This window comes from Mercenaria mercenaria, chromosome 16 (genome assembly GCF_021730395.1).
Source record: "Mercenaria mercenaria strain notata chromosome 16, MADL_Memer_1, whole genome shotgun sequence".
Lineage (NCBI taxonomy): Eukaryota > Metazoa > Mollusca > Bivalvia > Venerida > Veneridae > Mercenaria > Mercenaria mercenaria.
Window position 1 is genome coordinate 25034388 of NC_069376.1, and position 13913 is coordinate 25048300.

At 34.1% G+C, this 13913-nt stretch overlaps 1 protein-coding gene across 2 annotated transcripts in view; it reads left to right on the forward strand.

The window, feature by feature from the left end:
• LOC123540540 (phosphatidylserine synthase 1-like) overlaps window positions 1-4845 on the forward strand; it is a 63316-nt gene extending 58471 nt beyond the window's left edge. For both annotated transcript variants that reach the window (XM_045325633.2, XM_045325634.2), the window contains one exon: window positions 1519-4845. In XM_045325633.2, coding sequence (XP_045181568.2) covers window positions 1519-1719 — 201 coding nt within the window. In that variant the 3' untranslated portion in view covers window positions 1720-4845. The remainder of the gene's footprint in view (window positions 1-1518) is intronic.
• Window positions 4846-13913: the final 9068 nt, after the last annotated feature.

Here is a 13913-nt window from a genome sequence, read left to right on the forward strand (position 1 = left end):
GACAAACCATTTGATTTTAAAGGCTGAATGCTTCAAATTTTGAAGGTTACGTAATATTTATTAAGGAATTTTATTAGTTGTTTATGATTTATTTTCATTGCTTCTTACAAATCTATAAAAATAGGCACATGCTTAGAACATGCAGTATTGTAGTGTGCTCTAAAACAGATTGCTTAAGTTGATATATTAATTATTGTAACATTTGCTCAATCATATTAGTTACACTTTATGATTGTAACACATAGGTTACAGTACAGAATTTGTAACACTGTTGTAGTTCACGTATGTTGTGTTGAGCACTACTTTTATTATTTCCACATTTTTAAGTTTTGATAGCACTAGTACTTTTTAAAACATTCGTTAACTTATTCACAATACTTAAACAAATTTAAGTCAGAGTGTATTTTTATTTTGGTTATTATATTGTTCATTTTCTCTCCAGCTGCTGATCACATTAGATTGATAGTTTGCTCATAAGCCAAAGGCTCAGCAGTTTTGATCAAATTATGTCCAGCATATCTTATATGAGCCGTGACATGGGAAAATCAACATAGTGGCTTTGCGACCAGCATGGATCCAGACCAGCCTGCGCATCCGCGCAGTCTGGTCAGGATCCATGCTGTTCGCCAACAGTTTCTCCAATTCCAATAGGCTTTAAAAGCGAACAGCATGGAGCCTGACCAGACTGCGCAGATGCGCAGGCTGGTCTGGATCCATGCTGGTCGCACACCCACTATATTGGTTTTGTCATGGCACGGCTCATATAAAATTTTAGGTTCAGTGTCTGATTTCTACATAGAGACTGAAAAAGTTTCCAGTTTTTAAAATGATGAAAAACGGTGGATAATTTAGCCATCAAGAGTCAGAATTTTATCAGCTACTTACTTTTTCCATAAACATTGGCACAGTATATGAGTCACCTAGTCAGAAGTTTGCATCTCGTTACAGAAAAAAAATGAATTGGGGTTAGCATAGACTGAGGGTCTACAAACATTAAAGAAAAGTGCTTGAGGGTCAGTGATAGATCTTGGTTGACAATATTGGAGTATTTGGGCAAAGTTCAAAGTCATATTGGAGGCTTTGAAAATTACAGAATATTTTGTTTTTGTGTGTGAAACAAATAGCTTACATGATTACAGAGTAAAATGAATCAGTATTGATAAAACTTCAGTTCTGTAATGTGTTGGCTGTTAATGTGTTAGTATGACAAAGTGCAGAGTAAACACATTTTAGAATGTTTTTTTTTCTTTTTAATTATGATTTGTATAATAAATGATCTTTTGAAAATTAAAAATAAGGTGTGCACATTTAAATATGTTTCTCTAGATTCTAACAAAATGAGTCTCTAACAACCAACAGCCTATGGTTTATTACTCAGATAAACAAAAGTGATCATCATATGTATACAAATTGCAGTTGTTATTTTCACATGATGCTTATCATGAATAGATTTGTGTATTGTCCTAAGTATTCATAGCTATGCTGTTTCATTCTCTAAGTGAATTGAGTCTTTTTCAGATATTTGATGATGCCAGTGACAAGTGTGAGTATGAATCATCAGAACCTTCGACACCAGTCCGGCAAGTAAGAAATGGTGCACAGCTCAAATCATCTCCTAAAAATAGCACAGGGAACCAGTACAGCCCACCTCAAGGATCTCCAAAGTATTATCTCCGCAAACGTGAAAAGAGCATGGCTAATGGTCATATTTCAAACTAGAAGTTTAGATCCACTAATTCAGTTAAATGTATCTGCTGTCAAGATCTCTAACAAGCTATTTGATTGGTTGATTCTGAGGCCAGTTTTGAAATTGACCAATGAGAAGGTTTGATTTATGGACTGGTTTCCAAACTTTGTTTCGCTGCTAATAAACAGAACTAAAGCACTTGGAGACCAGTCTCAGAATGTGACTATTCCATTGGCCAATTTTAAGATTGTGCTCAGTAACAACCAATCAGATGCTAGAGGTTTTAGACTGATACCCAAACTCAGTTATTTAGCCTTGGGGCTAGGGAACAAAGGCTGAAAACAGTTGAATTCAGAAAGCAGTCACAGAATTCCAGCATATGACTGGTTGTTATTAGCACACAGACTTGTAAACTTTAAGCTGGAGAATACTAAAAAGATATAAACAGTCTGTGAAACATTATGGATAATGGAGATATTACTGGCATGAAAGTTTACTTTTTAATGGACTTTCTTGCATGACATTGCAGACATTAGTTAAAGAAACTTCTTTTTTTATGTTTTAGGTAATTGGAAAGACATGCTCACTTGTTATTTGAATTATTTACTTGTATAGGCCAGTTGTTCATGAGTATGTTAAAAATGTGTGTTTTTCATCTCCTTCTAATGAACTGCAAAACATGGAAAATGTATTTAGTTTTGAAATTTTGAATTGAATTTAAAAAAATGATCAAATTTATATTGTAATTCTAATGAAATGAAAATGAATTCATCTCTTCTAAAATAGAGGTAAATACAAAGTGTGAATTGTGAAAGTTGGCATGCCAAAACGATTTCTAATAAGAGTTGTATTGGAATTCCTTGTATTGAAGTGTACATATCTGATATAGGGATGATTGCTGCAGTATTACAACAATAAGAAATGACGTCAAACTCCTTTTGTGGCAGACGTAATGTTTCAAACTTCCATAATTTCTTTATAAACTCGACTGTATGGATCAGTTCTGTATCATGTATCACTGTCTTTTCAGTGGTATTTCTTTACAGTTTTACCAAAAAAATATACTTAATTTATTATGTTTGTATAATAAGGAGTTGTTTTATTGTTCTTTATAAAGATTATCATCAGTATTTGAGCCACATCATGAGAAAACCAACATAGTGCCTTTGCGACCAGTATGGATCCAGACCAGCCGCGCAGTCTGGTAAGGATTCACGCTGGTCGCAAACGCAATTATGTTAGCTTTCTCATGGTGCGGCTCATTTATTTCATGCCAAAACTTCTTAATCTAATATCTCAGCTTAATGTTATATTCTGAATTTGCTGTATTCAGGTTATGTTCAAAGTTCAGGTTACATGTATATTGAAAGTTGCTATATTTAGGTTATATTTCAAATTCACTGTCTGGTTATATTCTAATTTCACCAAAAATTCACATTATATTCTGAGTCCATGGTGTTGAGTTATATTATATGAATTCACTGTGTTTATGTTATATTCTGAATTCGCTGTTCAGGTTATATTCTGAATTCTTTGTGTTCAGGTTATATTCAGAATTCGCTGTGTTCAGGTTATATTCTGAATTCACTTGTGTTCAGGTTATATTCTGAATTCACTGAGTTCAGGTTCTATTCTGAATTCTCTGTGTTCAGGTTATGTTCTGAATTCACTTGTGTTCAGGTTATATTCTGAATTCACTGTGTTCAGGTTATATTCTGAAATCACTTGTGTTCAGGTTATATTCAGAATTCACTGTGTTCAGGTTATATTCTGAATTCTCTGTGTTCAGGTTATATTCTGAAATCACTTTTGTTCAGGTTATATTCTGAATTCACTGTGTTCAGGTTATATTCTGAATTCACTGTGTTCAGGTTATATTCTGAAATCACTTGTGTTCAGGTTATATTCTGAATTCACTGTGTTCAGGTTATATTTTGAAATCACTTGTGTTCAGGTTATGTTCTGAATTCACTGAGTTCAGGTTCTATTCTGAATTCTCTGTGTTCAGGTTCTATTCTGAATTCTGTGTGTTCAGGTTATGTTCTGAATTCACTGAGTTCAGGTTCTATTCTGAATTCTCTGTGTTCAGGTTCTGTTCTGAATTCTCTGTGTTCAGGTTATGTTCTGAATTCACTGTGTTCAGGTAATGTTCTGAATTCACTGTATTCAGGTTTCCATTCTTTAGAAATTGGGGCCCCTATTTTGGAATTTAAAATCATTCCTGCTCTTCTCAGTTCTAGTACAAATACATTGCAAAAAACAATGGAGGCTCAATGTATGTTTGAAGATAAAACTTTTGAGCTGTGCCATGAGAAAACCAACATAGTGACTTTGCGACCAGCATGGATCCAGACCAGCTTGCGCATCTGCGCAGTCTGGTCAGGATCCATGCTGTTCGCTAACAGTTTCTCTAATTCCATTAGGCTTTGAAAGCGAACAGCATGGATCCTGACCAGACTGCGCGGATGCGCAGGCTGGTCTGGATCCATGCTGGTCGCAAACCCACTATGTTGGTTTTCTCATGGCACGGCTCATTTAATCATTTGTAAATAATGTATTTATCTGCTACCCAGTGCTTGTTTTGAGTTGATTTTTAGTGATCTGTTGTCATTTTAAACTGTATCATTAAATAAGGTATTTCGTATGTCGTTTTATAAGCTGTAGCTAATAAATGGATTTTTGTCAGCATTTATTTCCTCACATTGAGGACTAAGGAATTTGAAGTGCTAAGTATGATTTGGTTGTCAATAGTGTGTACTATCTGTATTATAAGAGAGGTTTAGACTTTTTAATTGAACAGGCCTTCTGTGCTCAAGCGGTAAAGGTCAAAATCACTTGCCTCTCACCCTTGCGGGTTTGAAACCTTGCTTGGAATGATGCATGTGAGGAAGCCATGCATCAGGCTTATGAAAGGTGTCTGGTTCTTGCCAGGTCCCTGCCAATGTCTGAAGTAATGCATGGAAAGGCACCTGGGGTTTTCCTCCACCATCAGTTGTTAAAGACAACATGCAGACAGCATGACCCAGCTCAGTAGGTCCAAGGTTAAGGTCATACTTGAAGGTTAAAAGCCGTCAGTACCACATTTTAGTTTCACTGTATCAGAGCAGCAGCTGGGAGGTATTGATCTTCATTAGTGATAGCTTTAGTTATATAAATATATATATTAAAAAACACCTTTAGATGTCAAAATTCAGAACATATCAACTTAAGCCTATTTCAGATAAACCCCTTTCATAAAACATTTTTAGCTTGACTATTGGAAGAATAGGAGAGCTATCCTATTCGTCCTGGCGTCGGCATGAGCGCGAGTGTAAGCGTCACACAAATGTTAAAAGTTTGCATACCACCCCAAATATTTTCAAAGTCCATTGAGATATTGCTTTGATATTTTGCATATTTGTTTACCATCATGACCCCAGTCTGTAAAAAGGAGGAGGCAACTCTATCAAGCATTTCGACTGAATTATGGCCCCTTTTCGAGTTAGAATATGCTTATTGTAATGTTAAAGTTTCGTACCACCCCAAATATTTTCAAAGTCTATTGAGATATTGCTTTCATATTTTGCATACTTTTCGCCATCATGACCCCAGTCTGTAAAAAGGAGGAGGCAACTCTATCAAGCATTTTGACTGAATTATGGCCCCTTTTCGACTTAGAATATGCTTATTGTAATGTTAAAGTTTGCGTACCACCCCAAATATTTTCATAGTCCATTGAGATATTGCTTTCATATTTTGCATACTTGTTTACCAACATGACCCCAATCTGTAAAAAGGAGGAGGCAACTCTATCAAGCATTTTGACTGAATTGTGGCCCCTTTTTGACTTAGAATATGCTTTTTGTAATGTTAAAGTTGTACTCATAGCTTATATTATACTATCAAGCACTGAGAAAAGTCGAGCACGCTGTCCACTGACAGCTGTTGTTGAATTTTGGGATTTGAAATTAAGGTTACATATAGCTATTGGAACAGTGCTGAAACATTGATGTTCATTAAAATTATTCAATCTGTAAAAAAAATGAAATCTCATGTATTGCTTTTAAAAAGATTGTTTGCATGGCGTGTTGTATAAAGTTGTTGGCATGTTGATCGTGTTTTCCAAGTATTCCTGTGTTCTACCATGTTCTATTGGTCAACACATTTTTAGTTACATACATAATCAGCATTCTAAATGAGTGTTTACAATATATCTGATTTGTTGTGTTATTTCTCTGTGTTAGATCAACATTTTATGTCAAGTTTTGTGTTAGTATATAAATATAGAAAATCTTCAGTTCATCTGGGAAAATAATAGATTTTTTTAGTGGTCGTTATACTGTTGTGTCTCGAGTATTGCTTTGTACTGGTGAAAATCTGTTGATGAAGGATACATATTTATTTAAAATCTTAAGATAGCTGATCCTGTTTTCACCTGCTGTTGCAGAACTGAAAAAAAGTTTGAAAAAAATGAAGACTGTATTCTAGCTAAAGTAAGATGAAGTGTTGCAAACACTGATCTGAAAATACTGCAGTATTCACCGCAGTACAGACACAGATATCATGATATTCTACAGTACATATCAGTCACAATTAGTAACCCTGTTAAAGAGAAAAGAACAAAAATACTTGATATGGAATAGGTCATTTAATTAGAAGAAGGTAAAACAAGGCTTTTTTTTCTTTATTTTTGGTACTGCCCATTTTGAAAAGCATTCCAAAATTTAAAAAGCAGGAAATTTATATGATTACCGGTAAGTGGAACACTAATATATAGATAGTTAAACAGGCAAAAATGTGTTGGCTTTGACCATTTCTGTTTGAATCAAGTGACAGATTTATAAATAGATGTGTTACATTAACTTTGATATTTAAAAAAAAAATTATACATGTAATACCTTATTTGAATCTCAGGTTGATATATATAAGATTTACTGTAATTGTATAATTTTGTTCAGTCTTTATACTGCTGCTGTTTGTTATAAAAATGTCTAAACATTTATAGATAAAAAATCAAGAGCTATTGATGTATTAAAGGTGAAGTCATTGAAGGAGTCTGTTCATCATGGTTCATGAATTTGTTACAGTAAATACCCATGTATCATGCACATCCATACCAGAGTGGTACCAGGGGTAGAAACATTGCATAGGAATCTAAAGAATGTTTTGATTAGATTCTTCTTTTTCAGAATTATTTGAGCTGCGCCATGAGAAAACCAGCATAGTGGCTTTGCGACCAGCATGGATCCAGACCAGCCTGCACATCCGCGCAGTCTGGTCAGGATCCATGCTGTTCGCAAACGGTTTCTCTAATTGCAATAGACTTTTAAAGGGAACAGCATGGATCCTGACCAGACTGCGCATGGCAGGCTGGTCTGGATCCATGCTGGTCGCAAAGTCACTATGTTGGTTTTCTCATGGCACGGCTCATTTATTGAAGAAATTATAATCCAGTAGTTTCATTTTAAACCTCAGTTTGTACCTTTCCGGTTTTTTGAATTAATCCGATGTTGTATACTTTCTATAGTTATAGATCTCTGAAACAATACAGTTGTCAACAAAGTGTATTTGTTGGAATAGCAACCAGTGAAATGCATATATCTTTTGATGTGCAATTCTAAGAGCATTGTTACATGCGATGATCCACCTAATATATTAGGAACAATAGATTTCATGGCAATTAGGTTTCAACAGCTGTATAAAACTTCATTGAGTGAAAACCATTCAAACTGATTGTTATCTTCCATTTTTTTGACTAATAATTTAAAGGACTTTATAGGTTGTTGGATGTTTTTGGATATCTTTTAGAACATTATCAGCCTTTGCACAAAATACAATTTGATCTTCAACAGTTTTACTTTGGTAAAGAACAGTGAGTTAAAATTATGATATTGCTTAGTTACTGAACAGCCAATGAAAATTTCTGTAATTCATGGAATATTACTGAAAAATTGAGCATAAAATTATGATATTGCTTTGTAACTGTAAATTGCCTGTCATGGCTCAAATGCTTCATATAATAAAGATGTTATATATCATTCAGCAGTGCTATATGATCTTATACTCACTAGAGAAAAGGAAATATATACAATTATTGTATAATGTAGAAATTAGAAAAAATGTTGAGTTAATATTTTGTGGCCAGTGAATAGCCATGTTAAATTGAATGTAGGTATGAGAGTGTTTTAAACTAAATGAGGCTTTGAGAGTGTTTTTAACTGATTATAGGTAGGGTAATGTTTTAAATTGAATGTAGGTATGAGAATGTTTTAAATTGAAGGAGGCTGTGAGAGTGTTTTAAATTGAATATGAGTATTATATAGAGGATAATTGTTGGTTTCGGTGTAATATCACGTTATAATTTCACCGAGTGGGCACCAGAAGTGATATTTTCACGAGTGGCACAGCCACGAGTGAAAATAACAACTTTTGGTGTTCACGAGTGAAATTACCGTGATATTACATCGATACCAACAATTTTTCTGTTTATTTTATGTCTAAAACTCTACTTTTGTTGTGTTTATTTCAATAAAATGTCGAAATTTGCGGGAAATTTTATCAGGAAGCATCGCAAAGATGACGTCATTTTAAAGACGTCATCGTCATATTGTTTCCGGCTTTCAGTACGCTCGGTAAACTTTTTGACATTAATCCGGGTATCAGATTTGATAATTTTCACTGAGTGGCCAGTGAGTTTATCAGGATATAATTCACCGTTATATTTCGATAAACCACCGAAAAACATAAAATAAAATGTTTTTAATTGAATGTAGGTATGAGAAGAATGTTATATCAGTGCTATTACTCTAGTCACCCAATTTCGTTCAAAAATAGTCGGTTAGATGAGTATCAATTTTACCCTCTTTTTCTTATACATTTAAAGTGAGGCATTATGATAATTATGTTAAAAAAATTAGTCTCTAGAATGAAGTTGAAGTTGTTTATGGAAAGTCCCCATGTGGTTCTGGGACGATCTGTGTATGAAAAGAATTGGAACCACTGTCTTACCCCTTGCATGATCGTAAGAGGCAACTAAAAGGGTCTTAACACTTGGTTTTGCTGTAACTCTGTGATCACAGCAGGTATGCAAATTTTGATTCCATACCTCGTGTTTTTATTTTGATGTAAATGAGATGTGGAACCAAAATTAGTAGTCCTGTTTGGGGCCATATAACCTGTACTGTGTTGGTGCGCTGTAAAACCCAAATAAATAAATATGTTTATGGAAAGAGATATGAAGTAATGGTAGGAATGCCACCTTTGGTCTACCTTCACCTTTAAAAGTTGGAAAATCACCATTTGACCAATGATTGTGTCAGGTATTTGTTAAACCCCTCCCCTCCCCCCAAAAAACAACAAAGTTTATTATGTTATCTTATGAGCATTTATTGTATGAGTGGTATTTTTATTATATTGATCTGAAGTAACAACATACATGATTGTACTATATATATACAAGCTTACCATGAGGAATTTATATGAGCTTATACTTCATATAAGCAATTCTAGTTATTTATATAAGTTTCCAGTTGTTTAAATAATATACATGAATGTAGCAAACATGTGTTTTAATGAGACTTAAACTTATGGGTCATAGAAAAGGACCATTTCTTTATTTCTTTGGGTAATTGTTTTTTTTTTTTTAAAGGGACCACTTTTTGAGTGTGTTGATGTTTTTTGAACAAATTTTAAGAAGGAGTGAGTGTACACAGACAAAAAGCAATACTTTTCCATTATTTATAGAGTTTTAACACTTTTCTATTAGAATTTTCTTGTCTAGTTCAGCGCTCATGATAAAGGAACTTCTCTTTTTTAACTTTAGAAATATTGTATTTTTAGCTCACTTGAGCACGAAGTGCTCAAAGGTGAGCTTTTTTGATCGCCCTGTGTCCATCGTTGTCCGTCTGTCCGTCGTCAACAATTTGACTGTTAACACTCTAGAGGTCACAATTTTGGCCCAATCTTAATGAAACTTAGTCAGACGAGTTCGATATTGGGTCATCTGGGGTCAAAAACTAGGTCACCAGGTCAAATCAAAGGAAAAGCTTGTTAACACTCTAGAGGTCACAATTTTGGCACAATCTTAATGAAACTTGGTCAGAATGTTATTCTGAATAAAATCTTGGACGAGTTCGATATTGGGTCATCTGGGGTCAAAAACTAGGTCACCCGGTCAAATCAAAGGAAAAGCTTGTTAACAGTAGAGGTCACAATTTCGGCCCAATCTTATTGAAACTTGGTCAGAATGTTACCCTCAATAAAATCTTAGATGAGTTTGATATTGGGTCATCTGGGGTCAAAAACTAGGTCACCAGGTCAAATCAAAGGAAAAGCTTGTTAACGCGCTAGAGGTCACAATTTTGGCCCAATCTTAATGAAACTTGGTCAGAATGTTACCCTCAATAAAATCTTGGACGAGTTTGATATTGGGTCATCTGGGGTCAAAAACGAGCCACTAGGTCAGATCAAAGGAAAAGCTTGTTAACACTGTAGTGGCCACATTTATGACCATATCTTAATGAAACTTGGTCAAAATGTTAATCTTGATGATCTATAGGTAAAGTTTAAATCTGGGTCACTTGGTCGCAAGGTCAAATCAAAGGAAAAGCTTGTTATTAACACTCTAGAGGCCACATTTATGACTGTATCTCCATGAAACTTAATCAGAATGTTAATCTTGATGATCTTTAGGTCAAGTTCGAATCTGGGTCATGTGGGTGCAAAAACTAGGTCACCGGGTCAAATCAGAGGAAAAGCTAGTTAACACTTTATAGGCTACATTTATGACCATATCTTAATGAAACTTGGTTAGAATGTTTATCTTGATGATCCTTAGGTCAATAGGTCAGGTGAGCGATACAGGGCCTTCATGGCCCTCTTGTTGACAGTAGATTATGTATCGTGCACAAATGCATTTTAAAGCTTAGTATTTTGTGATTTTCAGAATATGTTATTTGTCATTTATAGTCTACTTGAAAATGATCTCTCTGACAGTTTTTTTTTACACATTTGTATTGTTAAGCAATATGATTGGATATTAGGCCCTTCGTTATTGAGGCCTCTGCAGTTTGCTAAAAATGTCATTTTGAACCCTACTGTAAGTTGCCTAGGTATGTTAGTATTTGATACAGTGTCATATTATATGATATATAAAAATTATGTCAGTATTGAAAATATATAGCAAACCCATATTTTAATCTATATTAAACTAGCCATAGTGAATTATTCTACATAGTGTATAGCCCATTTGGAGTGTTTAAACTTATTAAAACATGGTCTTGCTAATATTAATTTGATTCTAATATGTCTCTTATAGAAGAAAGGATGAAATAGGGGAGCACTATTTATTGATGCATGCGTGGTGCCAAAAAGTAGGTCATTGTGACACACTGTTACTGTTTTTTAATAATATTAAAGCATAGCAAGGGGCTGCATGTACGAAGGAATAAGAATAGTATTACAGAAGTGTGTAGTGATCTTACGAATTATTTTGCACTGTTAAACTTGACTCCAGGTGTGTCTCTTAAGTTATATTACTTTGATTCTGATATGAGATGTCTTTATGTGTAAGATAGTAAACCACCCTTTCCTTGCCGGGGCATTAATTTTGCCATGTTTTAATAAAAATAAACAAGATTTTTTTTCATATTAGAGTTATGTCTAAACTTTTGATATGTCAGAACAACAGTAGATGTTTTTAAATATACATTTCTATTATTACATTTGGCATTATAGGGTTTGTGATATTTATTTTGTTTGTACAATATGGTAAAAGCTTTAAAATGTTACATTGTAATGGAAGACTTGCGATTAGTGATTCCTGTGTTCCTTAGTTTTAACCTTTTTCCCTGCTAAATTTCTAAAATGGACTGGTCCATGATTCAGTTTGGACAATACCATTCATCATTCAAAGAGGTGTTCACTGAAAATTTACTGACTGAATAGTGAATAGTTACAGACGATGAATTCAAATTTGAAATTGTGTTTTACTTCAATTTATAAGGTACAACCCTTAGAAGATTTTACTATGTTATTGTATAAGTAACTGTATGTCAGAATAGCATGCTAAATGTACCCTCACTTAATGTTTGTGAATGTTGCATAATTTCTAAGGAGTTTCATTTTACCATCTTATTTATCTAATTGTCTTATTTAAAACAGTATTTAGACCACTGTTTTATACTTACGATCAGTTTAACTCCATATTTATGTCAAAACGACAAACTTTTTGAAGGGACTGACCTCCAGATTGTTTGGCAACAAGGAAAGAAAAAAAGAAAGTTGTAAGATTCTAGGAAGTTATTGCGATACTTAGTCACTGACAGATTATATATTATAAAACACACATAAAAATTGGCAGTTTTTACTAAATTTCTATCGGAAATTGAAAAGTGTTTGTCGCTGTGTACCAAAGGCAAACTGCTTGAATTGAAAATCTTTATATAAAGCGTCTTTTATCTTGAGTTTATTTGTCAAGGTGATAGGAAAGTTTGTATTGCTGAGGTAGTCAAGGTTCGACTCCCAACTCAAGACAGTTTAGCATTTTTTTAAAAATAGTTCAGAAATAAAATCTCTGGTTCTAATGTTCATAATATGTCCAAACTTCAGTTTTTAATAAAAGAAAGATCTTTTTAGCCAAAATCTGGAATTCAGTCCCTTTAAATAAAAAAATCGATAAAAAGTCATTTAATCAGTATTGAAAGTTGTAATCCTGTAATTTTATACCACAATTTTACATGTACCTGTGTTAAGCCTGTGACTAACATGTTAAGATATTTTGGATCTCATCTGGTATAATATTGTAATTCTTACGTAGAAAAGAACATTTGTATAGTAGTAGATAAGAAGTTCTAGAATTCATTATCTGATCATGTTATGATTTCTTTGTGCACCATGTCTTGTTGTGTAATATTTATCTGTATGATTTGTTGAATAAATTTTACTATTATCAAACAACACTTCTTATGTTTTCCAGTCCAATATATAGAAACCATACTTTGGCCCACGGATATAAATGGCATTGGTTTACTTCCAGGCCAATATATAGAAACCATACTTTGGTCCATGGATATATTGGCATTGTTCTACTTCCAGACCAATATATAGAAACCATACTCTGGACCATAGATATAAATGACATTGCTCTACTTTTAGGCCAATATAGATTATAAGATAAACCATACTTTGGACCTTTGATATAAATGGCATTGCTCTACTTCTAGGCCAATATATGTAAACCATACTTTGGACCTTTGATATAAATAGCATTGCTCTACTTCTAGGCCAATATATAGAAACCATACTTTAAATCATTGATTTAAATGGCATTGTTCTACTTCCAGGCCAATATATAGAAATCATACTTTGGCCCATGGATATAAATGACATTGCTCAACTTCCAGGCCATTATATATAAACCATACTTTGACCCATGGATATAATTGGCATTGCTCCACTTCAAGGCCAATACTGGTATATAGAAACCTTACTTTTGACCATGGATATAAATGTATTGCTCTACTTCCATGCTGATATACATGCATAGAAATCGTGTACCCCCGACAACAAAGTTGTAAGGGGGGTATACTGGTTTCAGGTTGTCTGTCTGTCCATCTGTCTGTCTGTCCATAGACACAATTTTGTGTGCACCATCTCTCCTTATCCCCTTGACACAATTTAATGAAAATTCACACAAATGATCAGTAACAACAGTAGTTGTGCATGGGGCATGTTAGGTTCTTTCAGAAAAAAAAAATTGCAGAGTTATGGGACTTTGTTTTTTGTTACTATACTATATACATAGACACAATTTTGTGCGCACCATCTCTCCTCATCCCCTTGACACAATTTAATGAAACTTCACACAAGTGATCAGTAACAACAGTAGTTGTGCATAGGGCATGTTAGGTTCTTTCAGAAAAAAAATTGCAGAGTTACGGGACTTTGTTTTTTGTTACTATACTATATACATAGACACAATCTTGTGCGCAACATCTCTCCTCATCCCCTTGACACAATTTAATGAAACTTCACACAAGTGATCAGTAACAACAGTAGTTGTGCATGGGGCATGTTAGGTTCTTTCAGAAAAAAAATTTGCAGAGTTACGGGACTTTGTTTTTTGTTACTTTACTACATACATAGACACAATCTTGTGCGCACCATCTCTCCTCATCCCCTTGACACAATTTAATAACACTTCACACAAGTGATCAGTACCAACGGTAGTTGTGCATGGTGCATGTTA